Here is a 26,960-nt window from a genome sequence, read left to right as displayed (position 1 = left end):
GACTTACCTAGCCCTGCTTCCTGCTTATTTTTAGTAAAGGGGGAGGGACTGAAAGACCAAGTCCCCCTTTATGGCAGGGGTGTACAGCCCTGCCTCCAGCAGCAGCAGCCCCCGCCCTTTACACCCTTGGGTGCACAGCCCCTCTCCAGATCTGGTGGCAGCTGCAAGATGGGTGCGTAGCCCCTGCCAGGCCCTGGACGAGAAGCGAACGGCCCTGGGAACGAGGAGGGTGCACAGCCCCTGCCAAGCCCAGGACTGGGGTGCATGGGCACTGGTACAGCGCTACACCCGCAAGCCTGGGATGCTGCGGGGCTGGGTTGCACAGCCCAGCTGTAGCCCCTGGTGGAAGGCAGCCCTGCTGGCAGACCCTGACAAGCCCTGGAAACTGTGGGGCTAAGGCACACAGCCCCGCCTGCAGCCCCCAAGCCTGCGGGCCTGGGTTGCACTGCCCCGGCTGCAGCCCCTGACGGAAGGCGGCCCCAGCTGCAGCCCCCACCAAGCCCAGGTCCCCAAGACTGGGGCACACAGCTCCTGCTTCAGCCCTGCACCCCACCAAGCTTGGGACGCGACGTGACTGGGGCGCATGGCCCTGGCTGCAGCCCCTGGCAGAAGCTGCCAGGCAGGGGCTGCAGCGTCCTCCTGGTTCCAGCCCCAATTGCAGTGCAGGGGTGCACAGTCCCCCCTCCGCCTCCTGAAGCCTTAGAAGTCAGGGAATCCATTACCCCTGTGACTAAATCGTAGCCAGGCTGCCACAGGGTGTTTGGGATAGTAATGAGTGTGGCATTGTGTGCTATGAGTTAGCTGAGAGTGGGCCCTGTGTCAGTGAGCAGGGAGGGGCTCTTAGGGTCACACGTCTTGTGGTTGTAGCAAAAAGCTTGAAAATGCGAACCCAGTGCATTTTAAAGGTAAATAAAAAAAGAGTTTGAGCATCTTTCTTGTAAAACGACCAGTCTTGATGGATGGACTCATGAGTTTTGAACATGTAGCAAGAGGGCTGAGCTCTGCCTTTCTCCAGCCGCCTCCCTGAGGGGATCCCAGAGCACCAGAAGCATAAGTGGCTTTGCCCTTGTCCAGGGTCCCCAAATCCCTCTCCCGGGCAGTGGCGCTGTCCGCTCAGAGCTGACTGCAACGGGACGCTCAGCAATATTCCCGCCTTCTCCTGCCCTTGTTCCTCTCTTTGCCTCTGCTGGTTCCCGCCGGTGGCACGGGCCCGCACCGGCGCCTGCTCGGGGAACACCCTGCGCACGCTAATCAGAGGGGTGAGTGGCGCCTCCCCTGAGCGGCGACGGCTGCTGCTCCCAGCAGGGGCTTGCGGCAGCAGTTCGCACCTCCACGCTGCAGGGGGCGCTGCGGGCTTCAGGCGCAGCCGTTCGGCTGAGCTGATGTCGCTCCTTGCACTCGCCGCCTGCTCGATGCTGCATCAGGAAGTTGGGGTCTCGCTTTTGGCGGCAGCTGCCGCCGCCGCGGCCGGAGCCGGCCTGAGACTTGACGCAGTCCCCGCCCCCACCTTACCCCATTATCCAATCAGCGGCCCCACCACCCTCCTCCTAACCCGACGCTGCCGGCTTCCGTGCCGGGGCTACTGTCTCTTTAAGGAAACGACGCCGTTCCTCATTGGTTGGCTAAGGCCGCCGTGGCTGCTTTTCAAGCAGGGGAGCGAGGGAGCGCGCGCGTGCTTGGGAGCGAGCGCGAGCCGGGGGCTGTTGCCGGGAGCGGAGCGCGGCGCTTTACCTGGGCGGCTGCACCTTAAGGGAGGAGCCGCTCAGGGGACGCGGAAATGCACCAGCGCCCGGCAGCAGCCTGGGCAGACCCCGCTCCCTTGCAGTAGCCCTGTTTCCAACTCTTCATCCTTGGTCTAGGCAGCACCTTGCAGCCGCAGCCCCTGCCAGCCCCGCTCCCCGTTTAGCACCAGCAGCCCACTGCCCTGCTCCTCCCACGAGCGGCAGCCTCGCAGGTCCTTCCCTTATCCTCTTTACTCCCTGCTCCACCTCTTGCACCTTGGTCACGGTCTCCTCCCCACTCCTCCTAAACCGCAGTACCGGCAACCGGGTCCCTCCCCTCCAGGTTTATGGCACAGGACGCCTGCCCCAGCTCTGCACTCGCTGTAGAGGACTGTGCAGACATGAATCCCAGGAAGGTGGCTCTCATCACGGGCATCACTGGCCAAGTAAGTTTGGGGGCGGGGGGCGAAGAGTACAAATGTAATTGCTTCTTTCTTATACCCCAGTCGTTAGGTAAGGCCAGGGGTTAGTGACCCATGTGGGTTGCCTCTCTCTACACGTATCTCCTTGATTGTTAGCTAACTTCAGTAAACTGTGTAATGCCACACTGATCCGTGTGTATCAGCTCCGTGTTGTGCATCAGTATATATTGCATTGATACCCCACTTGAAATAAGGACTGCTATTGCTTACCAAACCGTATTTGGCCCAACTTCATCCTTAACTGATATTGGCTGAAGAGAGGAAAGAAATATTTGCAACTGGTATGTGTTAGTCTCTAAGGTACCACAAGTACTCTTTTTCTTTTTGCGAATGCAGACTGACACGGCTGCTACTCTGAAACCTATGTAAGAATAGTGTCTCATCTCCCGTTTTCTAAAGTTTTACAAATTTAAGTACAGCACATCCTGTGCTATTTACATGCAAAAGTGAGGTCACTTGGCTCTTAATATACAGTTTATCTGACGTTTCAGAGTAGCAGCCGTGTTAGTCTGTATTCACAAAAAGAAAAGGAGGACTTGTGGCACCTTAGAGACTAACCAATTTATTTGAGCATAAGCTTTCGTGAGCTACAGCTCACTTCATTGGATGCATTCAGTGGAAAACACAGTGGGGAGATTTATATACATAGAGAACATGAAACAATGGGTGTAACAATACACACTGTAACAAGAGTGATCACTTAAGGTGACCTATTACAAGCAGGAGAGCGGGGGGAGGGCGGAAGGAACCTTTTTGTAGTGATAATCAAGGTGGGCCATTTCCAGCAGTTGTCAAGAACTTCTGAGGAACAGTGGGGGGTGGGGAATAAACATGGGGAAATAGTTTTACTTTGTGTAATGACCCATCCACTCCCATACAAGACACCATTCTTAATTGTATGTTTAATTCTCATATTAGTGGTTAAAACTTTAAAATTTTGGATCAAGTTTTTATCATATTTGGGGAAAAAAAGCAAGCTTTTTACAAAAGTCAATACACATGAGCTAATAACGTAACTGAAGCTGGATGTTCCAGTGTTTGCAACCCAGTGCAACAACAGGAACTGAATGGTGAAACTGACATTTATTGTCTAAGCTGTGAGAAATACAAAAGGGAAAAAACACAAATAGTGACAATTGACCAAAGGTGGAATTTACCTGCAGAACACTGTTATTGAGGAAAGATTGGGCTTTAGTGAGAATATACTTGAAGAGTGGCGTTACCTTCTAATGACACACCTTTTATCCAAAATGCATTCCTTTGATGTAGCACAGCTAGATCTTTTATAGGCCTTAGTCAGTGGAACTCATTAGATTCCAGAGGATGGACCATCAGAACCTATTCTTCTGCCTAGCTTAGAGTGAAGGCCTGAGCCTTACTGTCAAAAGGCCCAGCTTTCAATGACTTACCTCCATTCCCAAAAATAAGCTGTAGCAAGTAGAAGGCTCTGTGAGGTGGAGCCAGTAACTACTTGGGAAAGGGTCGCAGTGACCATACAACCCTGAGCGAACCGGCAGGAGGAGTTGATGGTGTGGATATTGAGGCCATCTTTGATACTTAAACCAAATGGTGGAAAGGTCCCTATAGAGAGGAATTATCTGAGCTCAAGTAGGGTGTTATACAGCCAGATATGTGCCTTGTTCTTAGTCAAATCACAGTACTGACTTGTACCTGCTAACTTTGCATTTAATAACACAAAGTGAAGAGTAGGATCACTGTTAGCCTACACCACGCACCCCTGAAAAGAGAACCTCTGAAACAGCTAGTGGCACTGCAGAGTGCTGTAGTCTGTCTGATTCCAAGGTCTCGATATTCCTTATTTCCACTCTTGCACCACTACAGCAAAAGAGAGGCTCAAATCTTTACAACCATTGTATATGCCAAATGCTATACACCCAGCTCATTTCAGTGCTGCTCACCCTTTTTGGTCACCATGAAGTGAACATCAAAAGGAGGCAATTGCTGCAGTTGGATTGCTAATTTTTTTCTTTTAACCACATGAGCACTGGTTTGTGTCAGGATTGCTTGTGAGTGATGAGCATGGTGCTTTGTTTCATTTAGGAAAAAACATTATGAACTTGATTTATGCCCACTTCAGATCCCCTTTACTTTGCCGTAGCAGATGTTTGCAAAAATGAGTGTAAGTTAATAAGAATGAAATATAGTTTTTGATTAGAATGGTTGGAAAGAAACTTTTATAAAGACAAGCAAAGGGGACAACATCAGAAAGTTTAAAAGCCTAACATTTTGCAAGTTTATTGAGAAAAATTTAAGCGGTTAATCAAAAATTGGTGCAAGAAACAACCACTTCTCTTTGGGTGTTCGCTCCTTTTAACGTCACCAGCTTGCTTTTATAAGTCAGGAAGCCTTCAGAGCAGCACTTCTCCTCCTCCCTTTCCCTTATCTCTGAATTCTTGAAGCATTTTCATGGGCTGGTGAGGAGAACTTGTTATACACCTGCAGAGTGTGAGTTGGTGTACGCTTGAGAGATGAATGGAGAGAAATATCAAAGGCTGCTGCAATAGGAATAAAGTTTTTGCCTTGACGGGCAAAGGATTGCTTTTCCATGTAAGAATGAGGGAACATTGTCTTAACTTGGTGGCCAGGTGTAGCTTTGCAGGTAAAATGTTATCACTTTCCCCATTGAAAAAAACTTCCTTACAGTTGAAACTTGATACAGAGCTTCTTTATGGCTGCTAATTATTGGATCTAAATTGAGGTGCCTAGAGCTAGATTTTCCCTGCCAGAGATGTTGAATGCCTGTGACTCCAGTTGAAATATTGGGAGCTGAGAGTTCTCAGCATTTTGGAATGTCCATCTCCAGTTGAACACCAAAACTAGTGGGAGATTTTGCAAAAACTGGCTTAGGTGGCTTATCCAAACCCGTATAACAGGCTAATGATAGAGTTGGCAATAAAACCCTAATACATAGTCCCTTGTTCTGTGCACTAGATATTGCTGCCTTGTAGAAGGAAGTTTGCAGAGTTGCAGCAAAAGCTATAATCCTTAGGAGTCTTTTAATACAAATAGGTGTGTCTGAGTCTTTGGTTATAGCAATCCTTATACCAGAAAGTGTGAGCCCTAGTCCGAGAGTAGAGCTGGACAGAACAAAAATGTTGCAGAATTCCTCTTCACTGTGCCTTGGCCTCCTTTTTGGAATTGTTGCAGAATAGGTAAATTCACCTGGCATCATGATAACTTTCTGGCAGGCTCCTTTGGGAGACATCCTTCCAAACTACCCTTCTGTTCCAGTCTGCTGTGTATGTAGTAGTGTAAGAAACACCCATTGAGAGAGACATGAGGCTTGCAGCTTCTCTAAGAGCTCAAAAAGAAGAACAAATGCTGGTCTTGACAGTCTAAATAGCATGACCTTGCCCATATCATCTCACTTTCATAAGCTTGCATCTGGCAACATTGTCGCCATAAAGGTGGGCTAATAAATATACATGTTAGGTAGCAGTGCTTGGGTAATCCAACCTGGTATTTACAGGAAACTCTTTCCTTTACCCTAAATGCTTTTCCTCAGTTTAAATAATTGCCCCCAAACCCAACAAACTGTTAATTTCCAGTAGGGGACAATCAGTGACACATGATGCAGTTAACATTTCCACTTCTTTGTGAGTACATTCTTGTCATTCTTGTAAACAGGACACAGATGTAGAGGACACAAATTGGAAACAGTGGATTGCCAGAGATTTATAAGGTGGCAGGTAACCTTGTGAAGAACAAAGAGAATAAAGGACTTGCCCAGGACTTGTCATGTTTAACACTATGGGGGGATGATTTGGGAAGGTGAATGCCTGCCAAAGCACACAACCCCAAAATATACCTAGATATTTTTAGTATTTCTGAAACTGCATGGAGGAGCAGCAGCAGCCTCTTCCCTTTCTCCTTGCATCCAACCCCCCAAAGAGGGGAAAATCCTTCTTATTTCCTCTGGCCTGTTGCGCTGTTCCTTGTGTTTGATCTTCTTCCTCTCTGGGTGTCTCTCCCAAGCCTCTCCAGTCCTTCAAGCTTTTTGCTTCTGGGATTTAGAAACTGGGTAGCTTCCCTATCCTTCTGCATAATTAGGTGGCTCAAACCAATTGATGCCAAGCAGATCTTGGCACTAAGTGCTCATCAGTCTGGCTGATTGAGTTTCACAGGGAAACTTCTAACTAGCAACTCCTCAAAAGAGGTGTTTGGAGCAGTCACAGGATTGAAGTTATCCTATGTGCCCCTCCTGTTGCCCAGGCCCTTCTTCCTCCCAGGATCAGTGTTCTATTAGCCTCACCTACCCCATCGTGGGAATTCCATACCTCTGTGTGAGACTCAGTCTCACAAGAATCAAGGTAATGGAGCTAGGAACCCTTTTCCACTCTTTCCCCGTCCCTACGCCCCCCTCCCCCAACCAAACAAAAACCTGTATCATCTTCAGGCACCTTTTGAGCCCAGGATAGATGAGATTTTCTTCCTCTTAGTCAAACTCAGGTTTACTTCAGAAGGTTGCAGTTCCCTGGGCCTAAAGGACAGCGGCAGCATGAAACAGGATCAGCAGTCCAGTGTCCAGATTGTTCCCCTTCCACAAATGCAACTTAGTGGTAAGACCAAAATTCCTTGCACTCTGCAACAGACATGAATGTGTCCCTCTGCAAAACTGTTAGGTAGGCTTCCTTTTGTGCTGTGTATGCTGTGTGCTGCAAGGTAAAATTTGAGTTTTATGTTTCACATCAGCTCTTTTTCTCACTTACTCTCTCTCTCTCTGCAGGACAGAGTGAAGTGGCTGTGGAGAGACTAGTAGGGTGTTGGCAGTGGGGGGGGGGAGAAGAGGATTTTTTTTTAATTTTTAATTTTTTTCAAATAAAATGGGTTAGAGCAGGTAGTATTTAGAGCCCCTCTTTGTAAAAGTACTCAAACATCCCAGCTATTGTAGCTCTAAATTTTCCAGGTAGTATAGGTCTAATCTGAATTGGGAACATAGCATATGTATATTACCCTGTGTATCTGAGTCGGGGTCTCTTTCTCTCGTTACTCCTTAGCCAAATCAAAAATTGAAGATTTGTTTTCATTAATCCAGTTCCCCCACTTCGTCACACAGCTGATTATTTTTCCCGGCAACTTTCTGGCTCCTCCTTATACTGGACTCCTATATACTAGTTGAGATGCTCTTATTTCTGCCTGGTCTAGGCCTTCAAACAATTAGGCAAAGATGTTGGAGGTAAAGGAGAAAGTAGTGGTATCGGAGCCTGCGTCCTTCTTGCCTTATTTCTGAAAAGTCACTGTAGCCTGTGGTTGCATGTGAGGTTGGGGGAGGTGGAACAGGGGACATAAGCATAGTCTTTACAAAAGCTTTGTTTACCATAGGTTAAGATCCTTTGTTAAAATTACTAGGCAGATTGCTGCAACTCTATTAAAATCTGTTTGATTTCTTTTGCCACTCCTGCTTTCTACATGCATTGTTGAGCAGCACATTTCCTCCCACGCAGATTAATTATTGCAGCTATTTATATGTGCATGCTAGAACTTGTATTTGCTGCACCTGCTCTGTAGATGGAGGACTTCCTTTTCTGGGAGTGCCCACCTGGCATCTTTTGCTGGTGCTAAAGTCTTAAATTAAAACAAAGAAAAATGGAAAATATACAGTATGTCATAAACCAAAAAAAACCCCATAAAATCATAAATCAAAAATAAGACAAGTTGGTTGATTTTCTGAGATCAGGGTCTAGTTTAGTTCTAGGTTGCTTTGAGCAGTAGTTAACCTTTTATTCTTAACTGGATTTAAGGTTGTTTTAGAATAATGGTATAACTTGTAGGTCTGGATTAGTTGCATAATTTAATTGGAACATCGATATTAAAGAGACTGACACAGTGTATGGACAACAAATATAACAGGTACACGATAAGCAAATTCTCTGATCTAGCTGGTTTGTCAGCTACAGGAATGTACTTCCTTTGGGCAAAGGATGCTGCAGGTCTTGGCTTTTTTCCTAGTGAGGTTACTAAAGTAGTTGAGTGTAGATAAACTTGTTTGTCAGGTAAAAGTGTGGTGGCTGTAGTATATTTGAACAGTGGGTTGGGAGGGGAAATAAACCTTTGTCGTTACTGTACACAGTAAGTAATGGAAAATAGTGCAGATTTTTTTGCAAGGTTTGCACTTATGATCTGGCCTACTCATCTGTTTCCCTTGAAATGCCACGTAACAGTTTTCACTGGCTGCAGTGAAATCTAGCTTAGAGGAAAGAGCTCTTTCTCAGTAGCTCCTCTGTCCCTAAAAGTGCCCAGATACAAGCTAATGCTATGGAGAGAGTCAATGGGGAAAAAATTGTGGCTCTAACTACTTCATGTACTTCACCTCCCTCCCCTCTGGATAATAAGTATTCAGCTTTGTTGTCTTCTGGTATTTCCTCTCTATCTTGAAGAGATGGCTTGTCTTCACGCATTCCACTGTCCTGGGTGGGTATGCACTACTCTCTCTTTCTAATGAGTTGGTTCTGCCAGAATAGGGTTGAGGCACATGATTAACAGATGGTGTGCTGTCAGTTTCAGTTCTCTACCTGTTCTGGCACTTCTCATGAGCGTTAGTCACTTCATTTTTGAAGCACTGTGTCCATCTATGACACTATATAAATAAGAATAAGTTAAAAGTTGAAGGAAATCCTGTGCATCAGTCCCTAAATTGTAATGACTGAGTCTGTCATTACTAGTAATGCTTCACCACTTTTTTTTTCATGTTCTGCTTCATGAAATGAGTGAACCTCTCTAGGGACATGGAAATGTAAGACTGGGATGCATAGAAGGAAAGGAAAGGAAGTGCCAAATAATGCAAGGAATATCTGTGCATACTCCCCTTCCAGTTCTTTCAGATACTTGCTTTCTACTTTGGAGGCTCTTCTGCTGCTAGCAAATACATGCTCCCTGGACTCTCTACCAGCTGTCCTTTCCTCCTTGTCTCACATTCACGTGCTCTTGCCAGTACGGAAACCAGAACTGCATGACTCCTGCAACGCTAGTCTTGAGCCTCCACATTTGAAGGTTAATCTATCAGTAGTCACACTGCAGTGGTTCTGTGGTGCTACCAAATTAAACTTCCATTTGTCTTGCATATGATTCTGAATATCTTTTTCTGGTATTTTTATTAGATTGCCAAGGGATATTTGTCAGTGGTGCGGGTGACGGAATGCATGGGTTTTTTCCTGCTGTTACTTCCCTCAGTGCTCCCTATCAGAAGAATTGATGCAGAATTGCCTTCTTGCATTTGGTGTGTTACAGGGAAGCCTAACCATTCTTTTCCTTCATGCCCCACTAATACAAAAGCTGTATTTGTAATGTTTTTTGCATTTCAGAGAGGAATTTATAGTACTAATGGGGCTGGCACAGTCTTTCCCTTAATGTCTTATACAGCACTGAGCACATTGTCAGCACTAAACAGATTCTTTTTCTCCAAAGGCTGTATCAGACTTGCATTATTTACTTAGTTATATCAAATGCAGCAAGCATTTGATAATACAATATTAGCCCTGGGATTTTAATTGTATGAAAGTCAGGATACTTATATATGCAATACAGTTGTCTTTCAGTATGTTCATACCTAACCTATGTGTGCGAAAGTACAGAATGCCATACTGTCTCAGGGCGTCTGGCCTCTGTGAATGAATTAGGTCTAGCTCCCCTGTGCCTGAACAGGTCTTCTACTTTGGCCAGTGAAGAGCAAAGTCCAGCACCTGGGAGCTAAAAAGGAGCAGGAATCTGGCAGGGGGGGAGCTTTGGTGAGAGTTAGTTGGGAGGAGGTGTCTGGGGAAAGCTGCAGAAAGCTCTACAGGCCCTCCCTGGGAAGAGAGGGGAATGAACAGGAAGCAGTGGAGGGGCCAGCCAGCTGTTCTTCCTGAGCCAGAGAGCGCCAACACCATAGAAGGATGGACAGGGCTGACGTCTAAGACCAGTGGAGGGTGATGCCTGATGGCTCTCGGAACCAGAGTGCTGAAGCCAGGGGGCCAGACAGGGCAGTGCTGGAGAGTCTGGTTGCGGTGAGGGATGCCAGGGCTGTATTTGGTGGATTGCAGTGTTGGGAATCATTATATGCACTGGGCTTTATTTTGCAATAAATTAAGACCACAAGGGCTGTTTGCACATAGAAAGACTCTTTGGACTATTTCTGGGGACTTAGTAGGAGGGAAACTGAGGCGGGGTGCATATCTTGCTGGGGCCTGCAGGTAGAGAGTGCTCTAGGTGTGGGTGCCATGTGTCATGCCCGTATGGAAAAGATACATTTTACTTTAGAGGTATTTACAAAATATTACATCCTATTACACTTTGCTCATATGGGCATGGTCTGTACTAACCATTTTTTGGATGTGTCCTGCTATTTGTGTGACCACTGGTTGGAACACTTACGTAGACAGGGTTGGTTGTCTTTACTATGCTTGTCTAGATCTACTCTGACTAAGGATTATCAATGACTTTTTCTTTTTAATTACCTGGTCGTTAAAGGTTGAAAGTTTCATTCCTGTAGGATTCTTCAGTATGTGCAGTGAAATTGAACAGAAAGTATTGTTAATTTTGGACTATTGTTTGGGTAACTTCTAAGTAGCAGGAAAGGCACTGGAGCTGTGGCTATGCAGACTCATAAGGAGAATGTTTCTTCCATTTGTTTGCACTTGATTCACAGTTCTAAGGTTATATTTCACAGCTGCAAATACTAAAATCTCTTACATAAATGTGAGCTTAATTCTCTCGACATTAGGGGCTTGGGCCCCCCACAAACCGAATAAGCAGCTGAGACTGTTCTGTTTGTTGGTGGCTTGGTAAAGGCCAAGAGGCTGTAATCAACTCTTGGAGCCTTGATAAGCTCCTGTTCTTTCAGCTCTCTGTGAGTAATTGCTCTCTGGTGGTGAGGAGCTGAGATAATCAGGGAGACTTGGTGTACAAGGTAACTTGCTAGGTGACCTCCAGAGTTGTGAACAAAAGACAGCTAACCAAAATGTTTCAGTGAGTTGAGAGAGGTAGTGTGTCGTTCAGGTCTACGTGCAATTTCAAGATGGCCAAAGGTGGAACAGTAGTCGTGACCTGCAACAGATGTGCCATGTTTTTCCAGCCTGAAGCCAGAAGGGACTTCCTCTTCATAAATTTGGTGGTCCAGGTATTACTGAAACCTGGTGTGATGGTGATGAACCTAATGAGGGCTCAGAGAAGAGCCATGAGAATGATTAAATGGTTTGAAAACCTGCCTTAGATTGAGCTCCTTCAGTCTATCCACTATATCTAGCTTAACATAGAATATTAAGGGGTGACTTGATTACATCTTAAAAACACCCATATGGGACCAAATAGTTAATAATGGGCTCCTCAGTCTAGCTAGAACATGATCCAATGTTTGGAAGTTGAAGCTTAACAAATTCAGACTGGAAATAAGGCATACACTTTTTAACAGTGAGAATAATTAACCATTGGAAGAATTTACTGGGGTTGTGGTGTGTTCTTTGTTACTGACAATTTTTAGTGAATTTAAATGTGAATGTTTTTTCCAAAAGAAATCCTCTAGGAATTGGGGCAGTTTTACTGCCTCTGTTATATAGGAAGTCAGACTGAGTTGTCTCTTCTGGCCTTGGAATCTGACACTATGAGCCTTTAAGAAAAGCTTCATACTTTTCCCTTGGAGACTTTATGATCACAGCATGGTATCTGTTCATAAATGATTGCTCTTTTTAATCACTAACATACAGTGATTGCCATTAAGCTGCAGTTTTCATGCAATTTTAATATTATTGCAACCACTTTTATTCCACTGCACAATGCAACTACTTCTTTCAAATTTTGCAGAGCTAAAAGAGTTTGAGTTTAGATGAAGAATCAGAAGTTAAAGGTAAACTTTGAAGAAATTCACAAGATACTGATAAGAGTTTAAGAATGGAATAACCATCTTAACGTTAACTGTGTATCTAATATACCCCTGTCTATAATACCATGTGTGCAAGTAAAACTTTTGTGCTCTAGCATTAGTAGTGCGTCATGCTCTGACGAAGAGCTCTGTGTAAGCTTGAAAACTTGTGGCTCACCAACAGAAGTTGGTGCAATAAAAGGTATATTACCCATCTCGTCTCTCTTCATATTCTATAGTCCAATATCCAGTAAGATTACCAGTACAAGTAGTGTTATATATATTTTAAAATTGTGAAATGCAGGTGGAATTCCAAATTATTTAATTTGTTTGATTCTTTTCCAAATTAGTTTGGAGGGATATTTTTGAAACCCACCTTTTCAAATCAGAAATGAACATTTCAGTCAGTTAAGGAGTTAGTAGAGACTTTTAAAAATAAAACAATCCAGATGTGCCACACAAAATCATGTGTTATATTACTTACCTTTATCACATCGCATACCATCACATCTAGTTGGCTTTTTAATCAATTAAATTACAGTGAAATGTAACACAGGCTCTGCAAATGGAAAATAACCATTAAAATTCCCTAAACAATAATGCTGTACTTGCATAATTGAATTAGCTATAGTTCAGAAGGGGTGGTTTAAATTATTACCAATTTATAGAAGTTTTAGTTAATATTTAATTGTTTAAACTGGGAAATGTGATAGGGAAGCTGTATATTTGGAATGCCTGTGTGCTCAATCATTTACATTGCTGTTGGCACTTGCTATCACGTCACATACCAATTTCATTTAAAATTGATTTATCCAGACAAAGCCTGCAGATTCTCTATTTATGATAAGAGTTCTTCAAGGAATTTCAGAGTCTGCTAGCAAAACGCTCAGACCCTCATCCTTGGGATAGATTTTGTCACCTTTGCTTAGGTTGAGTACAACTCTACAAATAGTCCCTATAAAATCAATCTAGCTACTCATGGAGAACCAGTAAGTGACCGAATCTGACTGGTACTTTTATTACATGAAATTCTTGATTCCTCTATATTGTATAGCCTATTGGAATTATTACATTTCCCATCTTTCTTCACTATCAGTGTAATAATGATGGTTATACTAGGGAAAGTACATATGCCTGCAGTTAAATTTAGTTTTGTCGAGGGTACGGAGTCATATTTTATAGGGCTTGCTTTAGAATTACTGATTAAAATTTGCATATGTATCAACAACATGGTGATTCAGGAAACCTTACTATGTAATATAGTGAGAATTCTTCTCTATTCCATATTTTTATTAAAATATAACCCAACAGTTGCTAACTGCTTTTATAAAGATTATTTTCCTGAGACTACTATATTTATTGTGGTGTGCTGTACTATATTAAATAGGCCCATACAGCAGCAACTGGAAATGTGATCTCTTCCCTCCTCCCCCGAATCTTGTACCACTGAAGTCTGTGGCAAGCTGTTGATTTAGGATCCACATCCATTTCTTCTTTCCAGATAGTAAAATTAAATATTTATTATCTTCATTTGTATTGGTCTTCTATTGTACACAACAAGGGACAGTAAATTACAGGTAATCCTGTATAATGCAGTATATACATAGGTGAGTAGCTATAAAACAAACAGAGCCTGGATTACCCTCTACTCTGCCTAACATAGGCTTGAAAATTCTATAGAGGCAGTGAACAAACAAAATCAGAATGTTTTAAAAATCCATAATTCCTAAATACAATTGAGGTAATGCTTTCTTACATTAGTAGTGCTTAATCCTTATTTAAAAGGACACTGACAACGTATTTTAAACTGTTTTGAATTGCCTTTAACTTAAATGTAATAGGAAATTCCTTATGGGTTTTCTATCTAGTTTGTGGTTGTGGCTGCCAGTTGGATTGTGAAAACAAGCACCCCTTTCCACACCACCTTGCCATGAGGCCTCCCATTATTGTATGTTGGCAAAGAGGAAAAACAACCCACTACTCCTTTTTTTTCCTGTGGGATGCTGATATGTTAAATATCAGCGAAAGAATATTGACTTCTGCTTGACAAGTAGTGGAAAAGGACTAGATTTAGTCCAGCTCATAATAGTAGGAACAAAAAATTGTCCCTTACTTTATTTCTGACTCAAAAACCAAATGTTTCCTTTTTCACTAAGTTGCTCTTGCGTTAGAGGAGCGAGAAGTTCAGTTCCACTCTCCTTGACTGTCTGATGTGTTGGGCTTCCATCTCACCTAGCCCCACTAGAATGTGCATCACAATGCTCTGATGCTGCGGGCGCTACACCTTGGACATTAAACATTCTCATTTCTCTTTTGAGTTTTCCAAGACGTTGTTGGTTCTCATTCTCCCACTTAGGTGTGCTCTTTAGTTTACCGTTTCCATGCTAGTGCCTGACGTGCTCTACTTTCATGTTCTTCGTGAACCATTTCTTTCATCCCACTGTACTTGGCGCCACATGAACTTTCAGAATTAACTCCTAGATGAACAGCTAGGTGGCCTTCATTTTTCCCTTTCAATAGGAATGTTAAGGTTTTCATGAAGGGTTGTGGATACTGCTCAGGAAAATAAGGGGTCTGAATTCTGCATTTCTGACTGGGCTAATTCCATGTAAAAGTGCCATATTGTGAGGAGTAAAATAGCCCAGTACTTTTACGGCAAGAACTTAAACCTTTTCAGTCCCTTGAAAATCTCTCTTGAAAACTCACACTGTTTCCTCTGTTGGCTCAGGGAGGCTATGGCATTTCAGTGGGAGTTGAAGATTGTCCATATTTCTCTCATAAAATGTCGCTATAATTACTTTCAAATGTTGACTTCATTGTATATGGCCTGTTCATGTGTGAAGGGCAGGATGGAGGCCAGATTGTAGCCGCAGATGACTGGAAAAGGGAGTGGGTGGCCAAAAAATAAGTAACGAGAATGTTCTGGTGACACAAATGCAAACCCACACTTTTAATGAAGGTTTGAAGTCTTGAGAGGTGCAATGCGCTAGCAAACCACAGTGTATCGAATTCAGTTCTGACCACAATTTTAAAGAATTGCAGTCTTGGGGTTTTTAATTGTTTCTATCTGATTCATGCTAAGAAGCAGTTTGTGTTTAAAGGAACACCAACTGCTCTAGTCTGAATTTATCTATTTTTACAAGAAGCCGTAAAGATTCCTGTACTTGGGAGTTCTTCAGCTCTATTTGTGCATTTAACAGTACATAGTTTGTGTGTGTAATTCACTTTCTTAAAGATAAGCCTATGTTATTTATCGACAGTCTCTCAGGCAAGCTAGAGATGAGGAGCCTTGCCTGAAAATACTTGACTTAGAGGTACACATTCAACCTTAAAATCTCTAGTATCTCAATGCATTTATTTTTACTTTCATTGTGGATCCAGAGATGGGAACAATGGCAGGGGGCAGCAGAGTGTCAAACTGTTCTAATACATACAAGTGTGCTGTAGTAGCTTGCATCCATGTCATGACTTTACTCACATGGGGGGGCAAAAAAATCCAGAATAGGCACTGTGACGGGTTCGGTCACAGAGACCTCCTTTGGACTGCCACCTGATGTGGTGAGACTACCTCTGAGCTCGTTTTCCCTGTCAGCTTGGGACTTTAGAACCCTGCCTTGTTGAGCAGACACGCTAGCCTGCTGCAACACAAACCCAGGGTCTGACCCACCAAAGCTGGTCCTGCAGCTTTTTGGATCCCCAAAGCTGCAGGCTTAACTGAAAACAGCTTAGCAAGTGCTCCTGTCTCTAGCACCCAGACACCCAGCTCCCAATGGGATCCAAACCCCAAATAAATCTTTTACTCTGCCTAAAGCTTATACAGGGTAAACACACAAATTGTCCGTCCCCTATAACGCTGATAGAGAGAGATGCACAGCTGTTTGCTCCCCCAGGTATGAATTACTCTGGTTAATAAAAGTGATTTTTTTAAATATAAAAAGTAGGCTGTAAGTAGTTCCAAGTAATAACAGACAGAACAAAGTAAGTTACCAAGCAAAATAAAACAAAACACGCAAGTCTAAGTCTAATACAGTAGGAACCTGAATACAGGTACACCGGACCCTCCCTAGAACGCGGGGTTCAGACTCCATGCACAGTATCGTGTTAACGTGGGGGCTATGTTACCATGGATCCCAATTTAAATATTTAAATGTGGGATCCATCGCCGCGACTGTGCTATATGCGAATCCATGTTCTAGCAACACATGCTCTAGCGAGGGTCTGCTGTAAATCTTGCCCTCAGTGATGTTCCAATAAGCTGCTTTCGCAGACTAGACTCCTTCCTAGTCTGGGCCCAATTCTTTCCCCCTTGTTAGCTCCAGCTCAGATAGTAACTAGGGGATTTCTCATGACTGGAACCTCCTTTGTTTTTTCCACCCCCATGTACAGCTTTGGCACAAGGCAGGAATCTTTTGTCTCTCTGGGTCCCCACCCCTCCTCCTAAATGGAAAAGCACCTGGTTTAAGATGGATTCCAGTACCAGATGACATGGTCACATGTCCTGTGAGACCCCAGGCCTTCGTTCTTCCTGGCCTGACTCGCAGGAAGGCTTGCAAGTAAACAGAGCCATTTACCACCAATTGTCCTAGGGGAAGTGTCCTTAATGAAAGCCATCAAGATTCCAAACCACCATTACTACCACTTTGGATAATTACAATAGGACCTCAGAGTTATATTTTATTTCTAGTTTCAGATACAAGAATACCTTTATATGAATAGGATGACCACACTCAGTAGATTAAAAGCTTTGTAATGATACCTTACAAGAGACCTTTTGCATGAAATGCATATTCCAGTTACATTATATTCACACTCATTAGCATATTCTTATTAAATCATATGGAGTGCAATGTCAGAGGCACAATTCCCAAACATATACCCATTTAAAAAAAAACACAAACCCCACCCACATTTAAATTACATCAGTACATTGCCAAACTCAACAGAAATTATCCTCAGATGAATACTTTCAAAGGTAATATATTCACAATCCAGATTCATTGAGATACATGTCTTTAAACGTAAGCTTGTTTTTCAGTTTAATTACTAGCCTACTGTAATTTTTTCGTCGTGATCTGTTCACCCTTGTCTCTAGTGTATGATAGTTATAAACCATCAGTATTAAGATCGCTATTGTTAAAAGGGGGGATATTTTAAATTGGTGCAATGTCTAATATATTATACACATTAGGAGAAAGCTATTCTGCATTCCAGTTACATGCCCTTGGTAGTATGGCTTTGTCATTTTAAAAAAATGTACTTTATATTACAGGATCTCCCAACCTAAGTTCAATCTAAGATGCGTGGCCATGCAGCAGCCTGTTAAGCGCAGTGCAGGCGCTCAGGACTGCAGTGGGGAGAGATGTTTCTCCCTTGGACCTGCCGTGGCCCTCTCCCCGAGGCCCAACCCAGCCCTGGCCCGGACCTGCTGCGGCCGGGGAGAGGTGCCTCTCCTGCCCAGCCCAGGTGCTGCTGCAGGGAGAGAAAGCTGGGGGAGTTCTCTCTCCCTGCTATAGCCCTGGGGAGTTCTCCCTCCCTGCACCCCAAGCCCCTCATTCCCAGCCCCACCCCAGAGCCCTCACCCCACTGCACCCTAACCTTCTGCCCCAGCCCTGACTCTCTCATCCTTGGCCCCACCCCAGAGCCTATACTCCCAGCCGGAGCCCTCACCCCCCCCTCACCCTCTCCCGCCCCATAGCCCTGAGCCCCCTCCCATACTCTGAACTCCTTGGCTCCATGCCCGCCACATGAATTTTGTGTTATGCACGAATACAAAGGTGATGTATCACACATCACCTCCATATTGGTGCACATAACAAAATTCATTCTGCACCTGGGTGAGAAAAATTAGAGGGAACACGGCTCCAACAGTATATTCCTGACATGTGTTTGATTCATTTAAGTGTTGAATTTCTCCCCTTTTTCTGGGATAATCACTGCCCCAAGATCAGTTTAAAGAGTGCTGAGTCTATTTTCATATATACTTGTGGCTAGTTAGTCATTGCTATTGGATTACATTGTATAGAAGAGTACATCTGCTTAATTGAAGAATTTCAGGAGACATCAAATATTCATTAGGGAAAATGTCTTCAAATCCACTGATGATTTGGTGTTTGAGCACACAGTAGCCAAGTTCAGAAGATCTAAAGCATTTGACTGCATATCAACAGCATTCTCAAATCCTAAAGCTAACATGGTCTTCACATACGGATCCATTACTTTCTTAAACAATACATTTTAGAATAAAATATAGTGATATGTAATTTGTTCCCACAATACCTGTGGCCTGTTAAGCCCCCTTTCTGCTTTTAAAAAACGAGTAAAGTCTCTTGTTTGACGTATTGAGTCATAGCCAAAGAGTGGATTGTATTTTCCATTCATAAATTTATATCAAATATAGTAGACTTTTTTGTTATTGGGTAAAACAGAAAAGTGCTCCCTATGGTTATAGCCCTAATTTACCTGGTTCTAACTGAAAGCCGTTTTTACAGATGGGTGTTTCTTTCCTGAAAGTAGAACAGAACTGTGAATATAGCATTAATCATAGTGCTAAAACCAGCACTTCTATATTAGTGAATGACCATTTCACTTGTACTGTTAATAAATGGTGTCTTACAGGTGTTTGTTCAAAGTAAATCGTCAAGACAACCCTTGTAAGTTTCTAAACCGTCATATAAATTCTCATAACCTTCAGCTAGACCAGTGGTTTTCAATCTTTTTTCATTTGTGGACCCCTAAAGAAATTTCAAATGGAGGTGCAGACCCTTTTAGAAGTCTTAGACATATTCTGTGGACCCCCCAGGGGTCTGCGAACAATAAATAGGTTATAAACCACAAAGATGACTCTCTTCTTGTAGGGTCTTTAGACATTAACCAAAATTCCATATTTCTGAAATATCATTGCTTTTAATTATCAAGGCAAATGGGGGGGCTGTGGTGAGAGAAAGGTAGAAGAAGAAACTAGCTTTCTATTATGACCTGGACCTAGTCTGTTTTTAAATTTAGTCTCCTTGAAAATAGGTATTTCTCTCCTTTATTGCAGTTTTTCACCCTGTGCATTCAGCTGCCAGGATTTCCCAGGTGGCAGCAGTGGTGGTACCATCTTAAGTAAATGCTTGAAGGGGAGTTTGAAGTGGAGACTGTTACCTTTCCTGTTCCTCACCCGCAACATCAACATGAACTTTGAACATGCCCAGCTACAGGAATTTCCTGGAATACATGGTTTCAGAGGAACAGCCGTGTTAGTCTGTATTCGCAAAAAGAAAAGGAGTACTTGTGGCACCTTAGAGACTAACCAATTTATTTGAGCATGAGCTTTCGTGAGCTACAGCTCACTTCATCAGATGATGAAGTGAGCTGTAGCTCACGAAAGCTCATGCTCAAATAAATTGGTTAGTTTCTAAGGTGCCACAAGTACTCCTTTTCTTTCTGGAATACATGTAAATTCATGTTGATATTGTATAGCTACACCTATCATCTGTTCTGTTAAAGCCTATAAAACCAGCATTTGATTGATTTCCTAATGCAGGTGCCTAAATTGGGACTCTGCGGAAGCAAAGGGCAGAATAATTCAATGAAACAATTTGGTGCATAGTGTCAGGTCTGGAGTAATTTAGTTAATGTTTCTCTAAGCTCTCTGAGGAGTGACCCACCCTCTTCTGTTATAGTGAGAACCAAAAACTCGGTATTCACTTCTGTGGTTACTATTTTTAACCTTATTAAAGTAGTTGGAGATTGATACATTGCTTCTCTGGCGTACAATAGGATTAACGCTCCAGTGCATAGAGCTATACTGCCTACTAGAGAAATTAATTTGAGAGCAACTGGAATTCAGAGTTGACAGATTCCATAGCCCTACTTTTAGGAATGGCTTTTAAAATTGAAAACAGGAAGGAAAAGAAACTTTTATCTTGGCTCAGATTGAAAACTCTTATGGACTGTTGAAATATGTTTGCGGAAACAGAGGTAGTCCAGAATTTATTCAAAAAGTATTTGTTTTTTTACACCTGATACTTGCTGCTGTTCCGAAAATGTGTGTGTATGAGGGAGAGACTCATTACAGTATTACTCCTATAGATTTTTAGGGTATATCAATGTAGTATGCACATGTGTGTATCTTTATATCTGTACATTACAATTTATTGTACAAGAAGTACTTTATTTGGGTATGGTTAATGTATTTTGAAACAGTTGATCCCTTTTCTATTTATATGTATTTAGAAATGCTTAATCCCCTTGACAATGATACAGGAGATGGAAAAACAGGAATTAGGACCAGAAGCTTCAGCTTCACCCAATGTTACTGTTATCTAGCCCAACTAATTCCAATGGGCCTCCATCCTTGCTACAGGAAAAACTGTATTGTAAAGACTAGCTAAAACACAGCACCCCCATACTCTGTTTTGAATGCTGGTGTGCCTGGGGGATTAATGTTCAAAGCCAGTTTAAAAATTATACTTTAATCTCAGGAAAATAATATTTGGCTTCCAGAAGAATGCCTATTAAAGCCCTGTCCTCTAATTTATTTAACACTAGATGATTAGATTTTAACTTACTTTGCAGGATAACTGTAACCCGTCTGTAAAGCAATAATTTACCCTAATATACTTCTGCTGCTTTTAATTCATGTGTTTTTGAGGTTGCCTAATATTGTCAAACTTCTGGTATGAAGTAGTAGATTGTCTGCTTCACCACAATCCGAATATTCCTTGTGACCTCTAGGCCTGCCTACCCTTTACCTCTGCAATTGTGACCCCATAGATAAAATTATTGAAGTAAAGCTCATTCATGTAGTTTTCTCTTTTGGCAAAATATAGTGGTTTGAAATGCCAGCATGTTGCATACTGTAGCAGACAGGATTAAAGATAGATAAAATTCAGTTCTGTACAGGGGTCACATGAAAGACCCTTGTTAAGAGTTTAAGTTGGGTATAGTGCCTTACGTGGGCTCTCTACACAGAAATGAATTTCACCCAGAAATAGTATAATTCTTCTGGAGAAAGCTTACTACACAATTTAAACTGAGATCTGTTCGGTATAGATGTGGCAGTAATTATGGACAAATTTTGGTATTAGTATTGTTAGTCTTCTGAGGAATTGGGTGCATGCCATTAATTAACCATCAGTTTGATTTACTTATTTAGGGATATTTCATTATCGCTTGAATGTAGCATCAAGTTCTTGATTCTTTTAAAATTATTTTTATATATGTATGTAGGTATATGTAACTTTCACCTTTATTGCTTATTCACAAATTATAATTCTGTGATTGTGTAAAGACAACACTTCAGTAAATCCTTCTTCCCTTAATATCAGGGTTTTCCTTCATCTTTTTATAACTTTTTCATTTCTGAAAATTAAAAAAATTGCAATTTGCTTCTGAAACTGCTCGTTATCCTGAGGCGCTACTCATTCAATGGAGGGGTAGGTCCTACCTTGGTTTTCCTGGTTGGGCTGCTTAATAGTACCATTCTGCTATAGTAAAGCTGTCCACCTAGAGGTAAAAGTCAAATGGTGCCATTTACAGGACAGAGTTAATATAAAAGGCATACACACTTCATACAAAGGAAAATGGTATTAAATGAAGTCTGTTTTTCTTATGGAAGAAATTTGTAGCCAGAGGCTTTCATTACATAGCTTTTATTTGGTACATCAGTGCTATTTCCTCTTTCAGAACAGTGTCCTAATACATCAGTTTTGGGCTCTCTTTGCTCACAATAATATGTATATTGTGAAAATTCTCCATCTCCCTGTAGGCTTAAAAATAAAAAGTGAATTAGCCTGTGTAATATCACTTCCAGGTGTGTGCACACTCTAATTTGAAAATAGACTACTTTAGATGAATAAACTTTCTAAAATAGCTGTTGCCCACATTACTTTGGCTTACAACAATATATTATGAAGCACTTTTTTTCCTGAATGCATTTGAACACCCACAGCTTATACTCTGAGAAGGAAATTAATAAGACTGAAACCTTGATTAACAATATTGTTACCAATTTATTATTACTGGTGGTAAGTGCTATATGCGTACAAGATAACGCAGCCATAAGGCTTTGTGTGCACAGTAAAGTTAATTATCAGATCTTAAGCCATCTCTTTTAGTCCTATTCTTTTACCAAGTGTTCTATATTCTTGTGTTCAGTTACAGTATAACAGTTCATTTCTGTGCCATCCACTTCCTCTGGATACCTGGCGAGAATCCCAGCCACTGATTTTTGTCAAGAAAAATCTTGTCAGTAGTCATTGTTGTCAGCTGCTGCTTGTTACCAGCTTTGAGGCTAGGCTGATGGCTAACTTTAGAGCTGACATCAGTTTTTTAATTTCTCAATTTGAGTGGGAAGGGAAAAAACTTTTCAGTGAGCAGTTGTCCAGATGTCCATATGGAATTATGAAGTATGCGTCTGTAAGCAGAGTCAGGATGAGTTCTACCCTGACATCTGGTGGCGAGTCATGGTGGGTTGTGGAAAAGAACTTCAGGGACTGATCTCACTTGCATAGACACACCCACCCCACCTAGGTGGTCACTTTGGCTGCTATAGGAGCCCCAGTTTCTCTGTTATTGGGGCAGGAATAAACTGTTATCCTGATTATGTGAATCAAGGACAGTGGAACTGTACTTGGCTTTTTGTTATGATGGAGGAACTCGCCATCAACTAAGCAGCACTCGCTAGGCAAGGGTCATGGGTTCCAAAACCCAGTGAATGGAGAGAGGCTGGGGACAGGTATTGATACCTGGTGGTATTGGTCCCCTGGTGAGGGCCTTACATGCTTATTGCACTTCTTCCTCTCTCCACTGTGGAGTATCAGAACTAATTTTGATTCCATTAGGAGTCTAATTACAGGCTGCTGAGCTGAATTCACATTGGGCCAATGGTGCACCAGCACTGAGGCTCCCCTACTACAAGGTGAAATCACACAAGAGCTAAACTTACTAAGAACTGAAATCACTGAGTGTTGTGTTAAGTAGTGGGGGAGCCCGAAGATAGTGCGGAGTAGTTTGCGGGACGGCAAGCAGAGCGGCTCTTGGAGCGGAGCAGTTTGTGGGATGCCTGGAACAGCTCATAGGGGCGGCTGGCAGAGCGGAGTGATTTGTGGGATGGCTGGTGGAGTGGATCCCCATGGAGAGGTGGGGCGATTGGCTTTGACCATGTAAGGTGCTCCTTAACCCCCCCCCCATCTCCACCCAGGTTGGGAGGTAAAACTCTGCAGATAAACTTTCAAACTCTGGGGCTGCACTGACCAGGGGCAGAGACTTTTGGGTTGTTGGGCTTTTGGGACTTTGGGTGATTTTGGGTTGCTGGACTCAAGAACCAAAGGGGAAGGACACGCCCCAATTTGCTTGGGGTGGGTTTTTGCTCATGGGCTGTGTTTATGAATTCTGTTGGTGGTGTTTCCCCAACATAATGCCACATTGTTTCTGTTATTAAAAGGCTTTTGCTACACTCAGACTCTGTGCTTGCAAGAGGGGAAGTGTTGCCTCTTGGAGGCACCCAGCAGGGGTGGTATATATTTGTCCCAGGTCACTGGGTGGGGGCTCGAGCTGGTTTTGCATTGTGTTATTGGAATGGAACCCCTAGATACTGAAGCCGGCCCTTGTTGCTGCCAATTCTGACAGGCAGAAGGGTTACATGTCTTTCTAAACACTGTCTCACTGCGTTACAGGTGGACTGCTCCATTGTGAGGTAGCTAGATAATAGATGTATCCTGAAGTACTGTTTTATCTATCTTACCCTGGGAATTGGAAGAGTTGCCAGTTTATTCCCAAAGTCAAGCTTTTCTCATGCTTGAAAAAAGCCACTGAGTTGGCCAACATAATATTTTTTTACTGTTTAAAGATTTAGTCTTGTCTAAATGTGCAGAGATTTACATACGTAATACCTTTTTGTATTGAGGAATTATTGCATTAAAGAAAAATTTTAGGAGGTGCTGGAACTGACCAGAAAGTAATACTTTTCTTTTGATCTCCTTAGAGTAATTTCTAAAAATTCCCTTAAGCGTTTTCAGTGTAGTACTTTTTGCATTAGCCCCTTGAGTAAGTTAATATTTTACATTGCAAAAATACCTTCAGGAGTTTGTTGCTCTGCTTTAGTGTCAACCTTCCCTTCCCCACCCCCATTCTGCAGTCCTTCCTCACACCCATGTTACTCTTGGTTGCACAGTTGAGTTCTTTTTCTTTTTTAAAAAGTGGATGGATTTGATGCTTGTGGAGAAGGGACTAGAGAGCCCAGGCATATTTGTGTAAACTTCCCTCCCCCTGCCTGGATTCCTGCCAATGCACCTTAGTCTATAGCTGCAATAATCCTAAATTGCTGCTCTTCTATGCTGGGTCTCTGAGTAGAGCCTTCCAATTGCGCTGAATGGGCCAGATTGGGAGTGGGGCGGGTTAGCTCCGTGGTTTGAGCATTGACCTGCTAAACCTAGGGTTGTGAGTTCAATCCTTGAGGGGGCCATTTAGGGATCTGGGCAAAAACTGGGGATTGGCCCTGCTTTGAGCAGGGGGTTGGACTAGATCTCCTGAGGACCCTTCCAACCCTGATATTCTGTGATTGCATGGTGGTTTCTGATATGGACCAAAATCCTGGTATTTGAACGTGGTTAAGAGACAGGATTTGTCCAGAGATGGGTCAAGCTTGGGCACAAGGGCTTGTGGTCTGTAGAGACCACTCCTCTCCAGATCTTAGAATGCAACCCTACATTCCTGAGTCTCACCATTCCTTTGCTGTCAGCAAATATACGTGAAACCCACTGGCAAAGTTTGTGTGTCATTCTCTTCTACTGCTAGAGGATGGCAACCTACTATTATCAGTTAGTCCATTATGTGGCAGAAGTCTGGGACATAATTAAGGTTATACAGGCAACCTCAATTTTTGCAGTTCCTAACTTCTGTGTGCTTGACTTGACAAGCTGAATGATGCTCTTTTAGTGTGTGTGTGTGTGTGTGTGTGTAATTTCTTAGGTTTTTTTTGTCATTTTGCTTTTTCAAAAACCTAAAATTACACACACTACATTAAAAGAACATCATTAAGCTTGCAAAGTCAAGCACTCAAAAGTTAGGAACTGCAGGAATTGAGGTTAACCTCAATTAGGTCCTGATGCATTATGATCTTCAATCACATGATCCCATATGGTCTTTCTCAACATGCTATCTCATTAGTGCTCATAATAGAAAGAGCTCATTGAATTTTTCTTATTGTTCAGTCTTTGACCCCATGTCGTGTCTTACTCAAACCCTGATCTGAAGACAGAATTACTGTTTTCCTCATGGGCTTTTGCATGTTGTGTTGCTCATCACTATAGTATCAGGGTACTTCACAAATATTAATGAATTTATTGTCAACATCCCAAGAGAAGTGTATTATCTCCACTTCCTAAATGGGGAGTTGAGACAGACATTAAAGTCAAAAGTTACCACTAATTTTGGGTGCCAAGTGTGGGAAACCTAGGACCTGACTATTTTAGATGTACATGGCATTAGATAGCACTTCATATGTTCAAAGCACAGTTCCAGTTGCAGCTGTGCATGCTCAGTACTTCTATAAATCAGACTCCTCTGCTAGAGCCCATCAGGTTAACCTAGCATTCTGTGATTTGTTGATTGCCTGACAATAGCTTGTGGAAAGTTTAATGGCTAATCTGTTTTAAAAATAAAATAAATGAGTTAAGGACATTGTTTCAGTTTCATAAACTGCCACTGAGAAATGAAACAAAGATGTTGTTTCTTACATAATTAAAGTGACCCCAATGTGTGTTCCAAAATCACTGCTTCCTGCAATGTACAGTGCTTAAATTATAGCCTATTAAATCAAATACAGTGCTGCTACTTCAGTATAATGATAGCTAGGCTTGGAAGAATTAGATTTGTATTAGTAAATGTTGGTAAAAGTCAACTTCACCATATACACACACAAATGATGAGAAAATATTTCCATCAATGAAAATTGGTCTTTACAGATAGGTAAAGAGAAGAAGATTGCTTGAGAACTTAGTTTGATTTAAGGATATTACTTTGTATATCTTGACATGTGATGTTGACAATGTGTTATGGTTTTAAAGGTTTATCATTTTGAATCCCAAGGTGTACTATCATTAATTGTGACCGTCCCCAATTGTGGAAAAACTGTGAGAAATGAAATAGATTTTTTTGAATCTGTTTAAAAAAAATTGATATCTGTTGAAATAAACCAAATTTTGTCAAACCTCTACATAGAATCATAGAATATCAGGGTTGGAAGGGACCTCAGGAGGTCATCTAGTCCAACCCCCTGCTCAAAGCAGGACCAATCCCCAATTAAATCATCCCAGCCAGGGCTTTGTCAAGCCTGACTTTAAAAACTTCTAAGGAAGGAGATTCTACCACCTCCCTAGGTAACACATTCCAGTGTTTCACCACCCTCCTAGTGAAAGTTTTTCCTCATATCCAACCTAAACCTCCCCCACTGCAACTTGAGACCATTACTCCTCGTTCTGTCCTCTTCTACCACTGAGAATAGTCTAGAACCAGCCTCTCTGGAACCACCTCTCAGGTAGCTGAAAGCAGCTATCAAATTCCCCCTCATTCTTCTCTTCTGCAGACTAAACAATCCCAGTTCCCTCAGCCTCTCCTCATAAGTCATGTGTGCCAGACCCCTAATCATTTTTATTTCCCTTCGCTGGACTCTCTCCAATTTATCCACATCCTTCTTGAAGTGTGGGGCCCAAAACTGGACACAGTACTCCAGATGAGGCCTCACCAATGTCGAATAGAGGGGGACGATCACGTCCCTCGATCTGCTCGCTATGCCCCTACTTATACATCCCAAAATGCCATTGGCCTTCTTGGCAACAAGGGCACACTGCTGACTCATATCCAGCTTCTCGTCCACTGTCACCCCTAGGTCCTTTTCCGCAGAACTGTTGCCTAGCCATT

The 26,960-nt window shown here is 42.6% G+C and overlaps 1 protein-coding gene across 2 annotated transcripts in view; it reads left to right on the top strand.

The window, feature by feature from the left end:
• Positions 1–1,428: 1,428 nt before the first annotated feature.
• Positions 1,429–26,960, top strand: part of GMDS (GDP-mannose 4,6-dehydratase) — a 551,379-nt gene continuing 525,847 nt past the window's right edge. Inside the window, exon 1 of one of the 2 annotated variants that reach the window (XM_048839739.2) lies at positions 1,429–2,167. In XM_048839739.2, the coding sequence (XP_048695696.1) occupies positions 2,069–2,167 (99 nt within the window). In that variant the 5' untranslated portion in view covers positions 1,429–2,068. The remainder of the gene's footprint in view (positions 2,168–26,960) is intronic. The other variant, XM_048839737.2, reaches the window with a different exon arrangement.

The sequence above is a fragment of the Caretta caretta genome, chromosome 2, assembly GCF_965140235.1.
Source record: "Caretta caretta isolate rCarCar2 chromosome 2, rCarCar1.hap1, whole genome shotgun sequence".
Classification (NCBI taxonomy): domain Eukaryota; kingdom Metazoa; phylum Chordata; order Testudines; family Cheloniidae; genus Caretta; species Caretta caretta.
This window is presented reverse-complemented; position numbering and strand designations above follow the sequence as displayed.